We start from the raw sequence: 19,029 nt of genomic DNA on the forward strand, positions 1-19,029 counted from the left end.
TGTGAAGATCTTCATGAGAGGACATTGTTTCTTGTCGGGCACATATTATACATTGTAGGTCAATACAAATTTCTGCATATGGTTCATTTGATCCTAGTTTGACATATATCATATAAGAATAGTTGGCCGCTTATACCTTGTCACGTCTTTTTGGTACTCTTTTTTGGTGTAGAATTTTTAGTCTTTTTGAAGGTCTTTTCAAATGTCTTTTAAGATATTTTCCCTCTTATTAGTGTTGTAGCTAGAGTATAGCTGGTAAAAGAGGCTTGGAATGTGAAAACAATATGAGTATTGCTCATTGTAACAAATAGTCCAAGCCATTCAATCTTAATTTCAATTACTCATCTTCCGATTTTTGTATTTCAGCTTGAACGGGTCCTCGATTGGCCTCGATAAGTGCGTCGTCGACTGTATTGCGATGTGAACTCAAAACCGACAGTCTACTCACGGATAGCAGGCCGCTGATGTCTGTGCTTCCATCCTCTGCTAGTAGGGGATCAGCATCCTCAAAATCTCGCAGCAGTTTTTCAATGATTCCAGCGCGCCAACTAGCATTGAGGATATTACCGATGGTAGCATGCACCGCCAGAAACTCTGGGTTTGGATCTCTGAAACGGTCGTCATGATTTGTAAGGGCGATGAATGTCTCCGTCGGGTACTTTAGAAGGTATGGATGATTCGGGAATTTCTTCAATCGATACCGGTTTGGTACTGTCGTTGCCTCAAGAATGAACCGAAACTTGCGGAACTGTTCATGAAACACAGAAGCCATCATCAGGATATTGTCTTCGCGATTAACATCCCCCGACATCAGGTTAAGATGGGAGCGTAAGCTTGGAAAGTATCGGAAAATGTTAGCCCATACCTCGGACATTCCATCTTGCTCGTCGTCGGTTCCAAACCTCCCGAGGGAGGACGGAAGGATGTGAACTGCTTGCAACGAGTGCACAGGTCGTCTAGGGGGGTGTGGGGTAGTTCCAACGTCCCAGCATTTTGTCAACACGCATTGGTAGCCATCACGAGCCAAGCAGTTCCGGTGGAGTCGCTGCTGGTCAGTGTGTGTCACTTGTTGTCCATCAAAGCTGTTCACGTTGTCGATCGAGTCATCGAGACGGGGGGAGGGGGTGATGGCCGGAGTTTTTCCACCGATGGACAACATAGGGCGTAGAAGGCCAGTGTCTAGGCTCTCAGCATGTTGTCTAATCGCATTATCATCTTGACATCCAGATAAGGCTTCAATGAGGTTACGCTGCCCATCTGAGGGCAGGTACTTGAAAACGATCTGGAAAAAGGGGACTGTGTCATCTGCTGAATGTGAAAGCCGGTAGCTCTCCAAAGTATTCTTCGGAGATACTTGGCATTCGAAGGTGGAAAGGTCAGATGTGACGGATGGACTTGGGCTTCCCAAATCCGCCATCATAAGCCCAACAAGTGTCGACTTGCTGAACTTGGTAGGAGATTTGTGAGTCTTTGCTCAACGAGACAAGGTGAAAGGAAGTGATACCTAGGTGCTATGTAGTATCTAGACTTGAGATGATTGGAGAGAAGAAGTAGTGCGTAATCATATGGCCAACTGAGACCGCTACCTAACTAGGCAGGTACACCTGAGTGGTTATATAAGAGCATTTTAACCGTGGAAAGAACCCTAGATTTACGCTGGAGGTGTATATATTAGGCCCTAATATCCCCTAGGGACCATGGTTGAATACAGACTAGACTCTGGGGCGTAGATGTTGTCTCTCGTTAGGCATATATTAAATATACTTCATTTGATTCAAGTTTTGGCATGTATCGTACAATTAGCCCGCCGCTTATGCGGCCTTAGCACGTCTTTTTGATAGACTTTTTGGTAGTCTTTGGTTTAGATATTTTCCCCGCTATTGTTGTTGTAGCTAGATAGAGTATAGACCATAAAAACGGCTGAGAATGCGCTAAACAACGGATAACCCTTGATAAACCTAAGATTGCGCGATGATGAAGACTGCGATGATGATAAAATAGAATTCTCTCTCAACAATCAAAATCTATGTACAGAAGAAGAAAAATCAGACAGACATAGGAAATATGAAAAGAGGGACACAGACAGTGAAGCCGAAATTGCATCAAAGGAAGGTCAGACAGTTGGGGAATTAAATCCGTAGTATACTGAGGCTCATGACCTCGGAGCTAAAAGATCCAAACACAAAACAAACAAAACATATTGCTTCCAATCGCCATGCAAATGAAATAAAGACAAATTGATGCAGCGCCGGGGGGTATTAGAGGAAACGACAAGCACCGGCAGACCATGCAAAAGAAAGGCATAAATATGCATCATGAGATATACATCCCAGGGGCATTCATTAACGTCGGAACATCCGAACAGGAGCACTCATATCTCGGCGTTCACCAAGTTCATTCTCGGTCCTCGAATCAGCCCGAAGATTGGGGTTGGGAAGGCGTCGAGGTCCCCGAGCAGGGGTCGGGTTGGATCCCGCCGAGGCACGAGCTGCGCGGCCAGGCTCGCTGGCACTGACTGATCGCTGCTTGCTATGGGTACGGCCTCGTCGTGCCCTGATCTGCGCGAGGGCTTGTTCGCGGTCGATGGGTGTGTCGGGAACGCCAGGGTGTGAAGTGCGCTGTGACTGTGGCTCTTGTCGGGAAGGAGCTCGCTTTGGGGGGTTGATGGGCTGGCGGTATCCATGGGGATCTCGCTCGACACGTCTCGACGGCCTTGCCTCCACGGATAGCGGTGCACGCGAGTGTTCGGCGACACCATCTGATGGGATGGGGCGAGGCATTCTGGCCCGAGCCGGCTCCCCAGAGGGGGTGAACGAGGCGACCTGTTGGTCGGGGGATGCAGAGGCACCAATATGAACTTTATGGACATCTGGCTGAGGCTCGGCGAGATCAGGTGTGTCGAAAAAATCCAACCGCAGAGGTCTGATGTTATCTCGGAGAGGAGATGGGAATGTCGTGAATGTGCCGGTCTCTGGGGAAAATGTAACCAGGGGCTCGGCTGGCATCTGCATCTTGGGAAGATCCGTGGGTTCGGCCTTCACACTAGGCGCGGTGTGCTGGTGGACAGGAACAGGTGGCGCGGCCAGAGGTGTACGACTTGGCTCGGGTTCTTCCTGGTGGACGCTGTGTTGAGGAGATCTCACCTGGGGAGTGGGGGCCTGGTGAAGAGGAGATCGGTGGACGGGAGGTGGAGGAGGGGGAGGGCTGGCCTCGGGGGTGCTAGCTCGGTGGGATTGCGCTTGGTTCACACGGGCTTGTTCAATGCTTGCTTGTTGAATGCTTTCTTGCTCAGCACGAGCTTTCTCTTCCGCCTCGATCTGAGGCTTTTGGAATTTGTTATAGTAATCAGCGTCGTAAATGTAGCGACGGCCTTGGCTCTCAGCAAGCCTGCAAGAGCAGCGTTCGAACTGGCACTCAATGTTCAGGAAATGCACCATATCTTCAGCTGCGACTCTGCGACGACGCTCAAAGACTAGCTCTTCCTTCATCTCCTCCAACACATTTTCGTCCACCTCAGCAGCCGTCTCGGATTCGGGTTGTTCACTCTCCGTCTTTGGTGCAAAGTCCGACAAACGTGGGCGTTTGGGAGGAGTGGCTTCTGCGTGGTCTTCTTCGCGTGCCGGAGCTGGGGATCGAACAGATCCCGCAGCGGCCCGCTTCGGTCTGCGCGGGGTGGTCAAGAACGCGAGGTCGCCCTCTGCTATTGACAGTCTTCCGAAATCTTCTTTCCGAATCTCATGAGCGCGGACTTCCAGAGTGCTCGAGTGGTTGTCTGTTTCGAGGGCACGGAATTTCTCTTTCAGGACTTCGAGTTCCTCCGTAAGACCAGCCAGAGCATAGGCGCGCTCGAATGCCTCCTGTTTGGCCTTGTCCTTCGCCTCGCGTTCTGCCCCCACTTCGTCTTTCAGTGCTCTGACCTCTGATTTCGCTTGTTTCAATTCTTCCTGAAGTTTTACCAAGGTCGATCCAGCCCTAAAAGCTTCTTTGCGGGCTTTTCGGATTTCCTTTTCGAAAATTGATCGTTCGTGGGCCTGGCGTTCTTTCGTCCCGTGTAGCTCTTCTAGCAATGACTCGAGGCGTTCACTGATCCGGCGTTCTCGTGTCTGTGCTTCGGATAAATCTTCTTGTGCGGTGGCTAGGGCGGACTCGGCTTCCTCGCGGCCCAGGATAGCCCGTTGTAGAGCAGCATTGTTGGCTGCGGAGTTGGCAGGGCTGCCTCCTCGAGAGAGACCGTTTAGAAACGCCACTTTGGCTTGGACTTCCGAAACACCCCTGGTGCTTTTGTGATGTAGTGTGAGAAGATCGGAGGGTAGTGAGGGAGACGCGGGTATGTTTTGTTGATTCATGCGTTCCGGCGAAACCGGATTCAGCGCTTTTGAGGGGCTCAGGATGGGACGTGTTGGAGACTCCATCGCAGATACTTGACAAGTAATGGATCCAGCCGATGAAGATCACAAGGTCAAAGAATCATCACAGGATTGAAGGAGATTCACGAGGGAAAATCACCGTTGTGGAGTTAGGGTGGTGACGCACCCACAGAAACATGTTTATTGCCCTCTTTGGAATGATCAGGTGACTGTTGCCCTGGTGACTCTCTGCACCTTCCCAAATATGGTTAGACACTCACGTGCGGTACTCCCCCACATCAGGACTAGCGTCACTTTTGGCTATGTCTGTGCGTCTTTAGGCGGGCATTGTCGATATCAAAATTTATTGAGGGGCTACACTGCGAGTTGGTCATTTTCATCCATCAATATGCATGAAATTGTCACACTTCAGCTTGGCCAGCGGGCTAACTATCTAGCAACACACTTTTGGAATCTGCAGGTACTGTCATCTACCGTCGGGTACGAATTTTTGTCTGATATATAACTAGGAATCATACTTTACATACAACGATGGAGAACAGTCTGATGTTGATCATGATGTTCACTTTCGACCGGGTGTTGGAGCAGATGGCTCTGAGACTTACACTCCACGCACAGTAATCTATGATCTGAAGGGCGGATTTGGAACATTGCGCAGATACAATGCACTTTACGAGCTCAGTGAAGACTCCACAGCAGGCCAAGGATTATGGTATGCGGCTCAAATCGATAGAAAAGGTTTTCAAACTAATATCTGGCAGGGATGGACGAGAGATAGTCCAAAAGCAAACTCCAATCCAACAAAGTGAATATCAGAAAAGCTTGGATCTGGGAACTACAGCCCCTCGCCTGACCTCAGAGTCTGTACGCTACTGGTCAGACTACAACAGAGTGTACTATCACCCGAGGTCCATTGTCCAGCTAAATGAATATGACTTAAACTCCCAGACCATGCCCTTTGAGGATTGGAATGTCGGGGAAGAGTTATTCAAAGACCTTGATAAGGAGCATGACCTGCTCGACCGTGACCTGAGACCTCTTCTTGAAGAATGTGACCACTTGCGGGCGCTACAACTGTTCTCCGGGTCAGATGATGCCTGGGGCGGATTCGCTGCCCAGTATATGGAAAGACTAAGGGATGAATTTGGAAAGAAAAGTATTTGGGTGTGGGCTATTGAAGACGGCACCAGGACCCAACGGGTAAGTGACACAGTAGTGCTAATTTGAAGAATCGCGACCTCGGTTGGCTAAGTTTCGAACTTTGTATAGCATCACCAGTTCAAGAAGGATACGAACAAGGCCAGGTCACTCTGCTCGATCTCCCCACTGGCCTCGCTCTATTCTCCAATTATCGACGTTCCGCATAACCTGCCTGGCTACCTCAATGTTGATCGCCAATCAGAATGGCAGAAAACAGCCCTGCTAGCCTCGGCTATTGAGACGGTCACACTGCCTTCCCGATTGCGGCCATATCAGCATTTCGAGGCCTCCCTCGCTGGGGAAGATGGCACGCACACCATCTTCGAATTGCAATCTTCTATCAACAAAATCAAAATCAATGACGGTCAGACCGAGGAAGCGTCCAATGAGGATGGGCCGACGAAAGCCGAAATTGAATTTGACATTGACTTCGCCTATGACGGCGAGTACAGTAAGGGCGCTCACATCTTCAATCAAGTCCAAGTAACCCGTGGAGAAGAACCGGCAAGGGACAGTGAGTCCACGGAGGACACAGACGTTGGGTACCTTCGCAAAGTTAGACGGTACAACTCAGAGTCGATGCTGCAAAGGTAGGTTTCCCCATTTTGCGCATTTACTTTCACTGTCTCAGCCAGGACGCTCACATTCTATACCACCATTATAGTTTCCACACGCCACTCAGCATGCCTATTCTTGACAGTTTCCCACACGACATGTTCCCCACCCCGGAGGCAGGTACTGGAGTAAATGTGTTTACCGCATTGACCGCCTCGACAAGGACAGCTCAGAGGATCAAGGCTATCTCGGCAACGGCCGGACGTTTGGTCTCAGTTGATGAGCGTGAGGCCTTGGTAAATGGACTTGGCGAGATTCGAGAGTACTACGAGACGGGGTGGAGTAGCGGCTCGGACGATGAGGATGACTAGACTAAGAACATATGTTGATATCATCACAATCTAAAAATGACAGGGTATATATATAGCCGGTTTCGCGCGGTACTTGCCCCCCATTACGCAGGTCCAATATACGGAGTATGCAACACCACCACTATATACCCCGGAACAGACCTGGAAAGATTCTGTGGCTCAAGGCCTTGTGTAAAGTATCACCCCATAGTAGCATTCATCGTTATGAGGTGCGATGACTGGATATGTGCGCCACCTACTCCGTAGGCATGAATGGGAAAACACCCAGCCTCCTAAACTCACTGCAATTTAAAAGGCTGGGATCTCTTGGATCATATTTCCCTCAAGGCCCGAAGGCTTTAGTGTTTAAGACATATATCCTAATTTTAGATACTGGCAAGATATTTGAACCTTGGGAAACGTACTATGGATACTATGGAGTAGAGTATAAAATGGAAGGTTCCTTGGTAACATTTGAACCTTGCAATGCCCCCGCATATTCTGAATGGATGAATCCCTCTGTATCCTGGAAGAAGGCTGGTATAATTTCAAGGATTCCAAAGGTTTCTCGTTATGTGACTACATAGTATTGTGCAATGGTCCAAGTGCATGTACAACGCCTATGCAGTGCATGTTGTATATTGTGTAGGTTTATTCTCATAAAGTCCAACAGCTCATCTACCCCACCATTCTTCCTTTTTCTTGTCCAAACAAGATTGAGCGCGTCATCAGTCCGATTGAAAATTCCAATAGTCTGGACTGGGAGAAGGTTGGAACAGATTGACTTCCCATCATACAGCCGTGGAAGAATGGGGTAGCCCTATAAGTTCCGAAATATCCATATTGTATACGTCAGATGTAGGGAACGAACATTGAAAAAGGGGAAAGATGATATCTCAGGGCCGAACCAAGATCAAAAGAGGGAAAAAACAGAGAAAAACAGAAGAAAAAAAAATAGAAAAAAAAGAGAAAAAAACAAGACGCTGACATCACCACTATATAGGATCCATAGTGGGAGATCCATAACACGCCAATCGCGGGGGGACTCGGGAACTTCCCATATTTTTTTAGGGGAAAAGGGAAAAAGAGACCAGGGTCTTCAGCGCTGTCGAGAGTTGTCCAGGGCGTGTGCCACAATATCCACTGTCCTGTGTTGGCTTAACACCCTTTTGCGAGACTTGCAAATGTTGGGGCCCGCGTCACCTGCATTAGACACTTGTCCAGGGGCAGTTGTGACTGCTCCGTCCTCCGCTCCAATAACACTGTGTACTCACATTTGTCAACACAGATCCACAGCAAACTGATCGGCCATTTTGCAGTCATCGCCCGGCCTGGAATAGACCCTGATGACCCAAGTCTAGACTCTAGACGGGCATCACCGATATCGGGCCACTGTTCCTGATATTTTTTTTTATGCCTTACCAGAGTTCCAAGGTTTACTCCCACTTACTTTACTCTAGACATACTTCGTACAGCAGTACCAATTTCTACTGTCATTCGTGATGTTTCCCCACACTTTTTACTTGGACAAATGGGGTTGTGGGCCGAACTTAAGAGCTATTCATAGCTCGGTCTCATGACGTGGAGAAGAGACATTTTTCATACCAGATTTCATATCACTATGGAGAATCAAGACAAATGGAAACAGACAACCAAAAAAAAAAAAAAGGACAGGAACTCGCAAATCCTGACTGAAGCTATGCACATACTCGGTACTGTGACGGAAAACCCCAGAGCTATCTCCCGCATTGCCAAGAACCGACCTGCATCATTAGAGTCAATCGGCCGATCCGCCCATCCATCCGGTTCTGGACACTTTGACTTTGGACATTCCAACTCAGGTTTTTGGGGTCGACGAACAACACGCCAATATCTGAGACCAGGTCAAGTTATCATTGGCTCAACCCTAGTACCTGGTCGTCTAGTCAACCGGGCCCGTGTACATGCGCCTCTGCATCCAGGTTCTGGTACACCATATACCATGACCAGCCTCTTGGCTGGGAATATGCGGGTCAACTGCTGAATACTAGTCGTTTATGTCAGTTCCGGTTGGCGTTAGAATATGAGCGCCACTTTTTTTTTTCTGACTTTCTATTCCGAGTGCCCAATATGGTACCAGTTGGTCCACACTAACCCAATGGCCAACAGAACGGAGCTATCAAGTGAGCTGACCAAACAGGAATTGGAGCTCTGAGGAGACCTGACCACAGAGGCACATATAAACCTGCCCTATCTCCCCGTTTGCTCCCAGCCTCGCTCCTAGAAATATCTCAATTGTCTATATTGCTCGTTTAGGAACTCTCTCGCTACGGTTCCTATCGTCCTTCGTTTCAAGGAACATATCAGCCCTAGCTATTCCAGTACATAAAAACCATTCGTTTGCTAGTCAAGATGCGGGGCGCTCCAATCGTTCTGCTGTACGCCGCTACCTTGGCGTCTGGCATGGTCATTACCCCCAGACATGCTGGCAAGGCTCACATTGCTGTCCGCGGTGGTGATAACCATGACGGCGGTGGTCCTTGGTGGGGCGGTGATGGTGGTCAAGGCGGCGGTGGTCCCCCAGAAGAGACCACTCCCTGCGAGACTGAGACTCCGCCTGTTGAGACTCCCCCACCTGTCGAGACCGACACGCCTACTGTTCCCCCAGTTGTGACTCCTACCTCGACACCCGTTGAGACTCTCCCGCCGGTTGAGACCTCCACCCCATGCGAGACCGACACGACTACTATTCCCCCAGTCGTGACGCCTACATCGACACCTGTTGAGACTCCCCCGCCGGTTGAGACCTCCACCCCATGCGAGACCGACACGACTACTATTCCCCCAGTCGTGACGCCTACATCGACACCTGTTGTGACACCTACCTCGACCCCGTGCGAGACTGATACCACAACTTTGCCTCCAACTCTGCCTCCCTATACGACGCCGACCTCAACTCCTCATGTGACTGATACTCCCACCGCTCCTCCTGCGAGCTCAACTCCCTGCGAGACTGATATCCCTACCGCTCCTCCTGCGAGCTCCACTCCCTGCGAGACTGATACCCCCACCGCTCCTCCTGCGAGCTCAACTCCCTGCGAGACTGATACCTCTACCGCTCCTCCTGCGAGCTCCACTCCCTGCGAAACTGATACCCCTACCGCTCCCCCCGCGAGCTCAACTCCATGCGAGACTGATACTCCCACTGCTCCTCCTGCGAGCTCTACTCCCTGCGAGACCGACACTCCTACTTCGCCTTCTCCTATCAGCACTACGACTGGCCAGACCGAAACTCCCACCACGCCTCCTCCCGCTTCTACCACTCCCTGTGAGACCGAGACCCCCGCTGTCACTCCTCCTCCGGTTATCGTAACCACCACCTACACCACTACCACCTGCCCAAGTAAGTAAAATTCCGACTGTTCCATCAATTACAATTGCTAATAAGACCAGTAACCTGGAGCACCGTCACAAGCGGCACGTCAACCTATACCCACCCCGTGACCCAGACCAACACGATCACCGTGACGTCTGTTTCTACCTGCACTGAGGGTTGCACTCAGCCCACAGCCCCTCCCGCCAAGCATACGACTCCCCCTCCCCCCACAGTTTCCACAACTTCTGTCGTGGTGCCTCCTCCGGCTGCGGAGCCTACTATCCCGGCTACGGAGCCCAATGTCCCGGCTACCGAGCCTACTATTTCAGCCAGTGAGCCTACTGCTCCAGCCAGTGAGCCCACTGCTCCAGCTACCGAGCCTACTGTTCCAGCCAGTGAGCCTACCGTTCCAGCCAGTGAGCCCACTGCTCCAGCTACCGAGCCTACTGCTCCAGCTAGTGAGGCTACTGTTCCAGCTACTGAGCCCACTGTTCCAATCACTGAGCCTACCGCCACCGAGCCTAGTGTTCCAGCTACTGAGCCTACTGCCCCGGCACAGTCGAGCCCTGTTACTTCTTCCACCTCCGCTCCCCCTGCTTCCTCCTCGCCAGTTTTCAACAGTGCACCAGCTTTCCAGAAGTCGGCCGCAGCCTTCATCCCTGGCTTGGTTCTGCTGTTTGCCCTGCTCTAATTGATCTACACGGAAGTTGACATGTCAGACGAGATATGATATCATTTCTCTTGGCGGTGGCTTGTGAGAAACCAGATGATGATCTCGATGCACATAAAAAAACATTACAAAAACATACAAAAAAAATTGTATTTGAAAATATCTGTTCTTGAAGGATGCCAAGATGATGGTTATTAATGAGTTTCTTGATGACTTGTCGCTGCTTATCCATGATTACGGAACCCTAATTCTAGTCATATATAAATTAGTCTATGAATTGATATTTATTCACATTTACCCACAGTTTCCATAATTATTATAAACTTCGAGCATTCACAAGTCGTCTAGTATACAATTCAGCCCTGTTTGAAATTAGGGCTGTGACATAATGCGATAACGATAAGCAGTGCAAACATCAAACATCGCCCAGTGTGTTTGCATGATGACCCGTGTCCTCATCCAACAGCTCTTTTAGGCTTCATGTTACGTTACTGCCAAGTGGCCACAGTATCCCTTTGCTTTCAAATGGCCTAATTTTGAGTCATTTTTCTGATTTTCTTCCCCTGTTCATCTTCTCCCACTACCCATCGCCCAAACCAACAGCAATCTCGGGCTATCCAATAGCTCTATCCGACCATCCCTCTGGCGCAAAGCTAGCCCGAACCCCGACACACTATTCGGCAAACCGGTAGAGTGATTAAATATCTGTCAATTTGTCTGTATATGTGTGAAAAAAGGGTACTTTATCCCTATTGAAATTGCAAGCAACTCCCTAAATCAGCAATTTGGCTAACTCCCGCAGCCCGGAGCCTAAACATAGATCATGGCGTTCTTAAATCGCCGACAATTATCGAGCTCGCCAATGCTATCCCTCGTGGTCCTCCCATTCCTCATATTCCTCCTCAGCTTCGCTGGGCCAGCTTCTGCCGCCGGATCGGCCGTTCTGGGCATCGACATCGGCACCGAATATTTCAAAGCTGCTCTCGTGAAACCCGGCATTCCGCTTGAGATCGTCCTCACTAAAGATTCGAAGCGCAAGGAGTCCGCTGCTGTTGCTTTCAAGCCTACAAGAGAGAGTGATGCGCCTTTCCCCGAACGGTTCTATGGTGGTGATGCGCTCGCCCTCGCGGCTCGGTACCCGGACGACATTTACATCAACTTGAAGACTCTGCTGGGCGTTCCGTTCAATGATGGCAACGAGGAGGCAGTCAAGGCTTATTGGAGCAGGTTCCCCGCGTTGAAATTGGAGTCCGCCCCCGACGGTCGCGGCTCTGTTGCTCTCCGCAGCAACCGGCTGGGAGAGGCGCAGAAGAAGGAAGCCTTTCTGGTTGAGGAGATTCTGGCAATGCAGTTAAAGCAGATCAAGGCCAATGCTGATTCGTTGGCTGGAAAGGGCTCCGATGTCCGCGATGTCGTCATTACCTACCCTGTGTTCTACACCGCGGAGGAGAAGCGCAGCCTGGAGTTGGCCGCTGAGCTGGCAGGTCTGAGGATCCAGGCTCTTGTCAGTGATGGTTTGGCTGTCGGTCTGAACTACGCCACCAGCCGTACCTTCCCCAGTGTTTCCGATGGCGAGAAGCCTGAATACCACGTCGTATATGACATGGGTGCTGGATCTACGACCGCGAGTGTTTTGCGGTTCCAGAGCCGCAAAGTTAAAGATATTGGCAAATTCAACAAGACTGTCCAGGAAGTCCATGTTGTTGGATCTGGTTGGGACAAGTCACTTGGAGGCGACTCCCTAAATGATCTCATCGTGAACGACATGGTCGCCCACTTGGTTGAGGAGAAGAAGCTCAAGGATAAGGTTACTCCGACTGAAATCAAGGCTCACGGAAAGACTATGTCCAGACTCTGGAAGGATTCGGAGAAGCTCCGACAGGTTTTGAGTGCCAACACCGAGACTTCGACAAGCTTTGAGGGACTGTACGACGAGAATGTCAACTTCAAGTACAAGTTGAGCCGTGCCAACTTTGAGAAGATGGCTGCTGAGTATGTCGCCCGTATTGGAACCCCAGTGCACCAGGCTTTGACAGCAGCCGGTCTTGAATTGAGCGATATCGAATCTGTCGTGCTTCACGGTGGAGCCATTCGGACTCCCTTCGTCCAGAAGCAATTGGAGAACTTTGTCGGCTCTTCGAAGAAGATTAGAACCAACGTCAACGCTGATGAGGCGGCTGTGTTTGGTGCTGCCTTCAAGGGAGCTGCTCTGAGCCCTAGTTTCCGTGTTAAGGACATTCGCGCCGGTGATGCCGCTACGTACCCCATCTCCTTGAAGTGGAACTCAGATGGCAAGCAACGAAACCAGAAGCTGTTTACCGCCACTTCCCAGGTTGGTCCCGAGAAGCAAGTCACCGTGAAAAACCTGGAGGATTTCGAATTCAGCTTCGCCCAGCATGTTGCTCAGGATGAAGAACAGCCTATCCTCAGTGTCCAAACCCTGAACCTCACTGCATCTGTTGCCAAGCTTAAGGATAACTTTGGCTGCACCAATTCAAATATTACCACGAAGTTCACGATCCGCCTCAGCCCCGTGGACGGGCTTCCCGAAGTTGTGGCCGGTACTGTCAGCTGCGAGGTGGAGTCGGAGAAGAAGGGAATTGTTGAAGACGTCAAAGGCTTTTTCGGCCTCGGCAAGAAAGACGAGCAGGAGCCCCTCGGCGAAGATGGCGAGCCTCGTGAATCGATCACCCTTGAGCCCGAGACGGAGTCCTCAACTTCATCCTCCGCCAGTTCCAAGTCCACCACCACGTCCACCAAGGACGCAAAGAAGGATGCCAAGAAGGACGCAAAGGCCACTCCTCAGGTCAAGCTTGAAGTTATCCCAATCAGCCTGAAGTCTGTCGCGCTTGGAACTCCGGCGCCATCAGTCGCGGAGCTCGATCGCATCAACGGCCGCCTTCTTGCCTTCGATAATTCGGATCGTGATCGCATCCTCCGCGAAGAGGCTCTTAATGAATTGGAATCTTTCATCTACCGCAGCCGAGACCTCGCCGATAACGAGGAGTTCATCAAGGCAGTCAAGCCGGATCAGCTGACTGTTCTCTCCGAGAGAGTTTCCCAGGCCAGCGACTGGCTGTACGAAGAGGGTGACAACGCCAAGACTGCCGATTTCCAGTCGAAGCTCAAGGACCTAAAGGCCATCGTCAACCCTGCACTGAAGCGGATGAAGGAGAGCTCTTCTCGCCCAGCACGCGTGCAGTTGCTCAAGGACATGCTGAAAAACGCCGAATCCATGAAGGAATTGATCAAGAACCAGATCGACAACGACGAGCAGATCTACTCCTCTTCCCTCTCGGTCTCAAGCGCGTCCTCCGCCTCCAGCTCCACTGAGACCAGCTCATCGACCCCAACCCCCGCCGCTTCTGACGAGGGCCTCGATGATCTCGATGAAGACGCATACTCCGCTTCTTCATCTTCCACCACATCTACCAAGAGTGCTGCTACATCCAAGCCCACTGGCCCCAAGTACTCCCTCTTCACTCCCGCCGACCTCACGGCCATCACACAGGCCTACGAGTCCACCAACCCTTGGCTCGAAACCCAGCTCGGTCTGCAAGAGAAGCTTACCGAGTCTGACGACCCTGCTTTGACCGTTGTGGAGGTTGACTCGCGGCTGCGCGAGTTCGAGCGTATCCTTAACCGCATGTACGAGAGGATGACCGCAAACGCTGGCCAGCAGAAGAAGAGCGGCAGCAACGGTAAAAAGGCATCTAGGGAAAAGAAGAAGCCCGAGGCCGAGAAAAGCAAGGGTAAGGGCGGGGATCAGCCCAAGGAGAAGGAGGATCTTCCCAAAGATGAGCTGTAAAATAACCACCCCCTTGTTCCTTTTCATTATACATTTTACATTTTTTTTTCGCTTTTGACTCGTATAGAGCATTTCATTTTCATTCTAACGCAACCCATGTATCTTGCACACACTACATCCTGGAAGATAGAAAAAAGAATCACAATGGAGTTTGGGCTGAGCGTTAGCAGTTTTATTATCGTTATTCCCTTGTTTTCTTGTACTATAAAGACTTCTACTCCGCTGAGGGAGTACTTACGCAGCGGCATAGGTGCCATGCGACAAAACCCCCTTTACGGGTATTATTGATGGCTAGATGATTGATTGTCCCTAGGGCTACGCATAAAAATATAACTATATATGTAGAAAAGTCGTCTGTAGAAAGTATGTCTTTTTATTGCCTTCATATATGTCTAAAAAGACATCTAAAAAAAACATCTGAAACGAATATCCTAAACCACCTAAGCTCTACAAAAACCTGGATGCAAATAAAGTAGGATGAAATTGTTATTGCTAGTCCTATCATCCTACCATCCTATTGTTCTATCAAAAAACCACTTCAACGGACTACAAAATGCCAAGCGCATTAGTCCAGTCTCGAGAGATCCTTTTAGATTCCCGCGCCCGCACCAGCACCAGCACCGCCTCCGGCACCGAAGCCACCCCCAAAGCCACCACCGAGGCCTCCGCCAATTGAACCGCCGCCACCGCCGCCACCGCCCACGGAACCTCCAGCACCACCACCGCCGCCAGCACCACCGGGACCTATCATTATCGCTCAATTAGAAATATTCCAGCAAAATAAAGCGTATAGGGGTGACTGTTGACATACCGGTAGGAGCAGCAATAGCGGCCAGAGCCAAGCTGAAGAGCGCAATGAGGAAGTTGGACTTCATTGTTTTAGATCGAGCTATTATGAAATAAGAGTTAATGATGAGCTCAATTGTGACATATGGTAGATGTGAAGTAGTAACGAGGCTCACCGAATAACTTTGCAGGGAAGCTTGGTAAAGATGGATGGTTGATTCCTGTAGAACTGATATCAAGAACAGCGGGCGAATACCTCCAATTTATACCTCGAGGGTCGGCTTCATCTTCCTTCTGGGGTACAAGACCGACCAGCGAGACTTTTCAGCTCGGATCGGAGATTGAGGGGATTTCATCGGTATGTCGCATGAGCAGCGTCCAGTCATTCGCGTTGTCGAAACGGCTGATTTAGAATTCGTGGTTGTCCTGGTTTTGGCGCGTGGTGCTTTTGCGAGCATCATGGAGATGGGAAGTTCATGCTGGATATTTGAGGGATGCTAGGTATAGAGTTGTGGGAAGTGCTAGATACCTTCGATTACAATATATATGTCGGCTCTTTAAATTTGACAGGTTTCCTACTGTCTTGATCTCTGGTTTATATTCGGCTTTATTTAGCAACCAAGGAGCTAGTATTGCGTTACTAAGTATAGTCCATCTAGACCCCCATTAAGAAACCATATCTGCTTTCAAATTCGTCTAGTTAATTTGCAAAAAGCTCGATCGGATCTGAGGTAAGCTTGTCGGCTTAGGCGTGGCATTCGTCCGGGGGATCTTTGAGGCATTGGGTAAATAAGTTCTCTCATTAAACCTAACGTGGGATACTGGAGTCTGTGGAACAATTGGCTTCTATTGTAACTAGTTTTCGAGGACTCAAGGAAACCCTCATCATTTGCGTTTGTCACTGACTAAATGCCTTGTCAACTATAGACCTTATCCGAATAGTTTGAGACATAATTTGGGGCAGCAGAACTGTGCATGCTGACAATGGGTACTTGAAGACGATATTAAAATCCAAGTCTCGGGATAGTAGTTGCATCGGAAGTGTCCACTTGCGATCATTTTACAATGACTCACAGTAATTTGCTCTCTTGGGGAATCGTTAGCTTTGGCACTTGGGGTTCTTCCTATCTATGCATTGATGACCATTTGTTACACCGCTGCTGTAACACATTAATTCAATTTGAGGCATTGCAGGTATTGGGAATATCTCAGCTTGTATTCACACAACTGTGTTTATGATTCTAGCAGGAGGCTTGGTGTCAAAACAGGAATACCTAACCAGGCAACGCTGAATTAAGATCTATTGATTATTGAACGCGCCAAACATTCAATGAAGTGAATGATGAATGATGGTTGTAGAAGGTGAAGTATAAGTTTCGTCCCAACGCGGTAAGTAGGGCTGACCCACACTTGGCCCTGTCGTGCGCTAAACCCAATCAGTCAGGAAAAGTTCCTGAAGTTCAACCTTCTCCATCCAACCCCACCCATTACGAACGATATAACCCAATATGGAGAAGCCAGATATCGTGGAGTCTCCGCGCAAGCGTCAGAAGACCGAAGATGTTGGCTCAACTGAAGTCGTTGTCGCCGTTAATGGCGCAACTGAGACTCCGAGCACTGCAGTCTCCGATGCGCAGGCTCTGAAGGAAAGCGAGGTCGGTATCACGGAGTTTGTGAGCAACGACACTGAGGGATTTTCGGGTATCCTGAAAAAGAGGTGAGCTCTCCTGTTCCTCTAGTTAAGGATTCTACTAATAATTATGCGCAGATACACCGATTTCATGGTTAACGAGATCATGACCACCGGCGAAGTTGTCCACCTCCGAAGCCTCGATACGCCCAGAAAGCCCGAAGAGTCTGAGCCTACTACGACAGAGCCTACCCCTGCGCCAAAGGCCTCGGAGGTGGAAACCCAGGCTACGAAGCAAACTCAGAGTACCCCGGCCAAGGATGCGGAAAAGCCCGCTGAGTTCAAGGTTTCGGAAGAGGACCAAACTCTTCTGGAGGAATACTTTGGCGATCAGAATACCGCTGAAATAATTGCGCTCCACAAGATCGCCATGGCTAAGCCAAAGGGCCGACCCAGTGAATTTGGAAACGTCACCGTTGCTGTGTCTGATCGCGACCTTCGTACCAAGATCCATCAGGCCATCCGTCGCATTTTTAACTCTCAGCTAGAGTCTTCTACCGACGCAGATGGAAACATGGCAATTACCGCGGCGAACAACCGTTTCAAGCGCGGTGCGACCGCAGGACGAGCCAATGGCCGGATCCAGGGCCACCGAACGAACTGGGAAGAACTCGGCGGACCATACCTACATTTCACCATCTACAAGGAGAACAAGGACACAATGGAAGTCATCGGCTACATCGCTCGCTCATTGAGGATGAACCCCAAGTCTTTGCAATTCGCAGGAACCAAGGATAGGCGGGGTGTGACCGTGCAGCGTGCCTGTGCTGTGCGCGTTCACATTGATCGCCTTGCAGAAGTGAACTCGGAACTTCGCAATGCTTACATTGGAGACTTCGTGTACCGCAAGCAAGGTCTGGAGCTTGGAGATTTGCAGGGCAATGAGTTTGTGATTACTCTGCGCGATGTTGAAATTCCCGGCGTGAGCCTGAGTGATCCTCAGACTGCGATTGCCAAGGCATCCGAGGTCGTCGGTACCTCTTTGAAGAACCTCTACCAGCGCGGATACTTCAACTACTACGGTCTCCAGCGATTTGGAACCTTCGCAACCCGAACGGACGTTGTCGGTGTCAAAATGCTGCAGGGAGATTTCAAGGGCGCATGCGATGCTATTCTGCAATATGCTCCTGAATCTCTTCAGGCGGCAATGGAGGGGAAAATGTCTACTGCTAACATCAGCTCTGATGACAAGGATCGCGCCATGGCCATTAATATCTTCCAGACCGGCGGTAACGTCAATGAGGCTCTGCAAAAGATCCCCCGCAAGTTCTCTGCTGAAAACAATCTAATCCGCCACCTCGGAAGAAACCGCAAGGACTATTTGGGTGCGCTGCAGTCGATCCCCCGGAACCTGCGATTGATGTACGTGCACGCATACCAGTCGCTTGTCTGGAACTTTGCTACGAGTGAACGCTGGCGACTCTACGGCGACCGAGTGGTGGAAGGCGATCTCGTTATTATTCAAGAGCACCGCGACAAAGAAGCTGCTTCTGTTGTCGAGGCTCCCGAGACTGTCGATGCCGACGGTGAAATTATTGTTGTTCCTCAGGGCGAGGACAGTGCCGTTGCGGCCGACGACATGTTCATGCGGGCACGTGCTCTGACAGCCGAAGAGGCAGCCAGCGACAAATACACCATCTTTGACCTGGTGCTTCCCCAGCCTGGATATGACATTATCTACCCCGAAAACGAAATGAAGGAATTCTATCGTCGCTTCATGGAAAGCGAGCAGGGTGGTGGCCTTGACCCGTCCAACATGCGCCGCAAGTGGAAGGACATCAGTCTCAGCGGCGGATACCGCAAGGTTTTCAGCCGCATGGTGGGAAACAACTACTCTTTCGACGTGAAGCTTTATTCCAAGGATGATGAGCAGTTCGTTAAGACAGAGTTGCAAAAGCTGAAGTCCGAGGATGAGAATGCTGATGCCACTATGTCCGATGAGACCGCGGCTGATAAGCTGGCCATTGTTCTGAAATTCCAGTTGGGATCAAGCCAGTACGCCACCATGGCTCTTCGGGAATTGACGCACGGAAAGGCCGCAGCCCACAAGGCTGACTACGGTGGTGGAAGATGATCGGAATAATGATTAGCGCCAACAGTCCATTTTCACACTGCACATGACCTCGAAGTTTCCAATACTATGACTAGTACTGTGGTTAGGATATCACTTCAGTCATATTCAAGTACATAGTCTGAAATACCCAACTTGTAGCCTATGTATTACAATGAACCCCTCACTGGACTCACC

General features: G+C 50.1%; 8 protein-coding genes across 8 annotated transcripts; 5 read left to right on the top strand and 3 right to left on the bottom strand.

Annotated features, from left to right (window-relative positions):
* Positions 1-337: 337 nt before the first annotated feature.
* Positions 338-1,417, bottom strand: N7455_003524 (uncharacterized protein; the record flags this gene model as incomplete). Its single annotated transcript, XM_040961277.1, has 1 exon — positions 338-1,417. The coding sequence occupies one exon, from the start codon at positions 1,415-1,417 to the stop codon at positions 338-340; it is 1,080 nt and encodes a 359-aa protein (XP_040808296.1).
* Positions 1,418-2,342: 925 nt separating this feature from the next.
* Positions 2,343-4,412, bottom strand: N7455_003525 (uncharacterized protein; the record flags this gene model as incomplete). Its single annotated transcript, XM_040961300.1, has 1 exon — positions 2,343-4,412. One exon carries the CDS (start codon positions 4,410-4,412, stop codon positions 2,343-2,345), a length of 2,070 nt encoding a protein of 689 aa, XP_040808267.1.
* A 276-nt stretch (positions 4,413-4,688) lies between these two features.
* N7455_003526 (misato family protein) lies at positions 4,689-6,553 on the top strand. The gene is made up of 5 exons (XM_040961264.2): positions 4,689-4,827; positions 4,877-5,079; positions 5,129-5,567; positions 5,637-6,157; positions 6,232-6,553. Exons 1-5 carry the CDS (start codon positions 4,756-4,758, stop codon positions 6,491-6,493), a joined length of 1,497 nt encoding a protein of 498 aa, XP_040808266.1. The 5' UTR covers positions 4,689-4,755; the 3' UTR covers positions 6,494-6,553.
* A 1,540-nt stretch (positions 6,554-8,093) lies between these two features.
* N7455_003527 (uncharacterized protein) lies at positions 8,094-8,495 on the top strand (the record flags this gene model as incomplete). The annotated part of the gene is made up of 1 exon (XM_065604508.1): positions 8,094-8,495. One exon carries the CDS (start codon positions 8,094-8,096, stop codon positions 8,493-8,495), a length of 402 nt encoding a protein of 133 aa, XP_065462999.1.
* A 368-nt stretch (positions 8,496-8,863) lies between these two features.
* On the top strand, positions 8,864-10,518 carry N7455_003528 (uncharacterized protein; the record flags this gene model as incomplete). Its single annotated transcript, XM_040961288.1, has 2 exons — positions 8,864-9,854; positions 9,905-10,518. The coding sequence occupies 2 exons, from the start codon at positions 8,864-8,866 to the stop codon at positions 10,516-10,518; spliced, it is 1,605 nt and encodes a 534-aa protein (XP_040808291.1).
* An 802-nt stretch (positions 10,519-11,320) lies between these two features.
* N7455_003529 (Hsp70 family protein) lies at positions 11,321-14,305 on the top strand (the record flags this gene model as incomplete). The annotated part of the gene is made up of 1 exon (XM_040961306.1): positions 11,321-14,305. The coding sequence occupies one exon, from the start codon at positions 11,321-11,323 to the stop codon at positions 14,303-14,305; it is 2,985 nt and encodes a 994-aa protein (XP_040808254.1).
* Positions 14,306-14,894: 589 nt separating this feature from the next.
* Positions 14,895-15,180, bottom strand: N7455_003530 (uncharacterized protein; the record flags this gene model as incomplete). The annotated part of the gene is made up of 2 exons (XM_040961260.1): positions 14,895-15,049; positions 15,117-15,180. The coding sequence occupies 2 exons, from the start codon at positions 15,178-15,180 to the stop codon at positions 14,895-14,897; spliced, it is 219 nt and encodes a 72-aa protein (XP_040808265.1).
* Positions 15,181-16,599: 1,419 nt separating this feature from the next.
* On the top strand, positions 16,600-18,855 carry N7455_003531 (pseudouridine synthase PUS7; the record flags this gene model as incomplete). Its single annotated transcript, XM_040961275.1, has 2 exons — positions 16,600-16,808; positions 16,860-18,855. The coding sequence occupies 2 exons, from the start codon at positions 16,600-16,602 to the stop codon at positions 18,853-18,855; spliced, it is 2,205 nt and encodes a 734-aa protein (XP_040808258.1).
* Positions 18,856-19,029: the final 174 nt, after the last annotated feature.

This window comes from Penicillium solitum, assembly GCF_028829755.1.
Source record: "Penicillium solitum strain IBT 25940 chromosome Unknown utg000001l_segment0_segment0, whole genome shotgun sequence".
Lineage (NCBI taxonomy): Eukaryota > Fungi > Ascomycota > Eurotiomycetes > Eurotiales > Aspergillaceae > Penicillium > Penicillium solitum.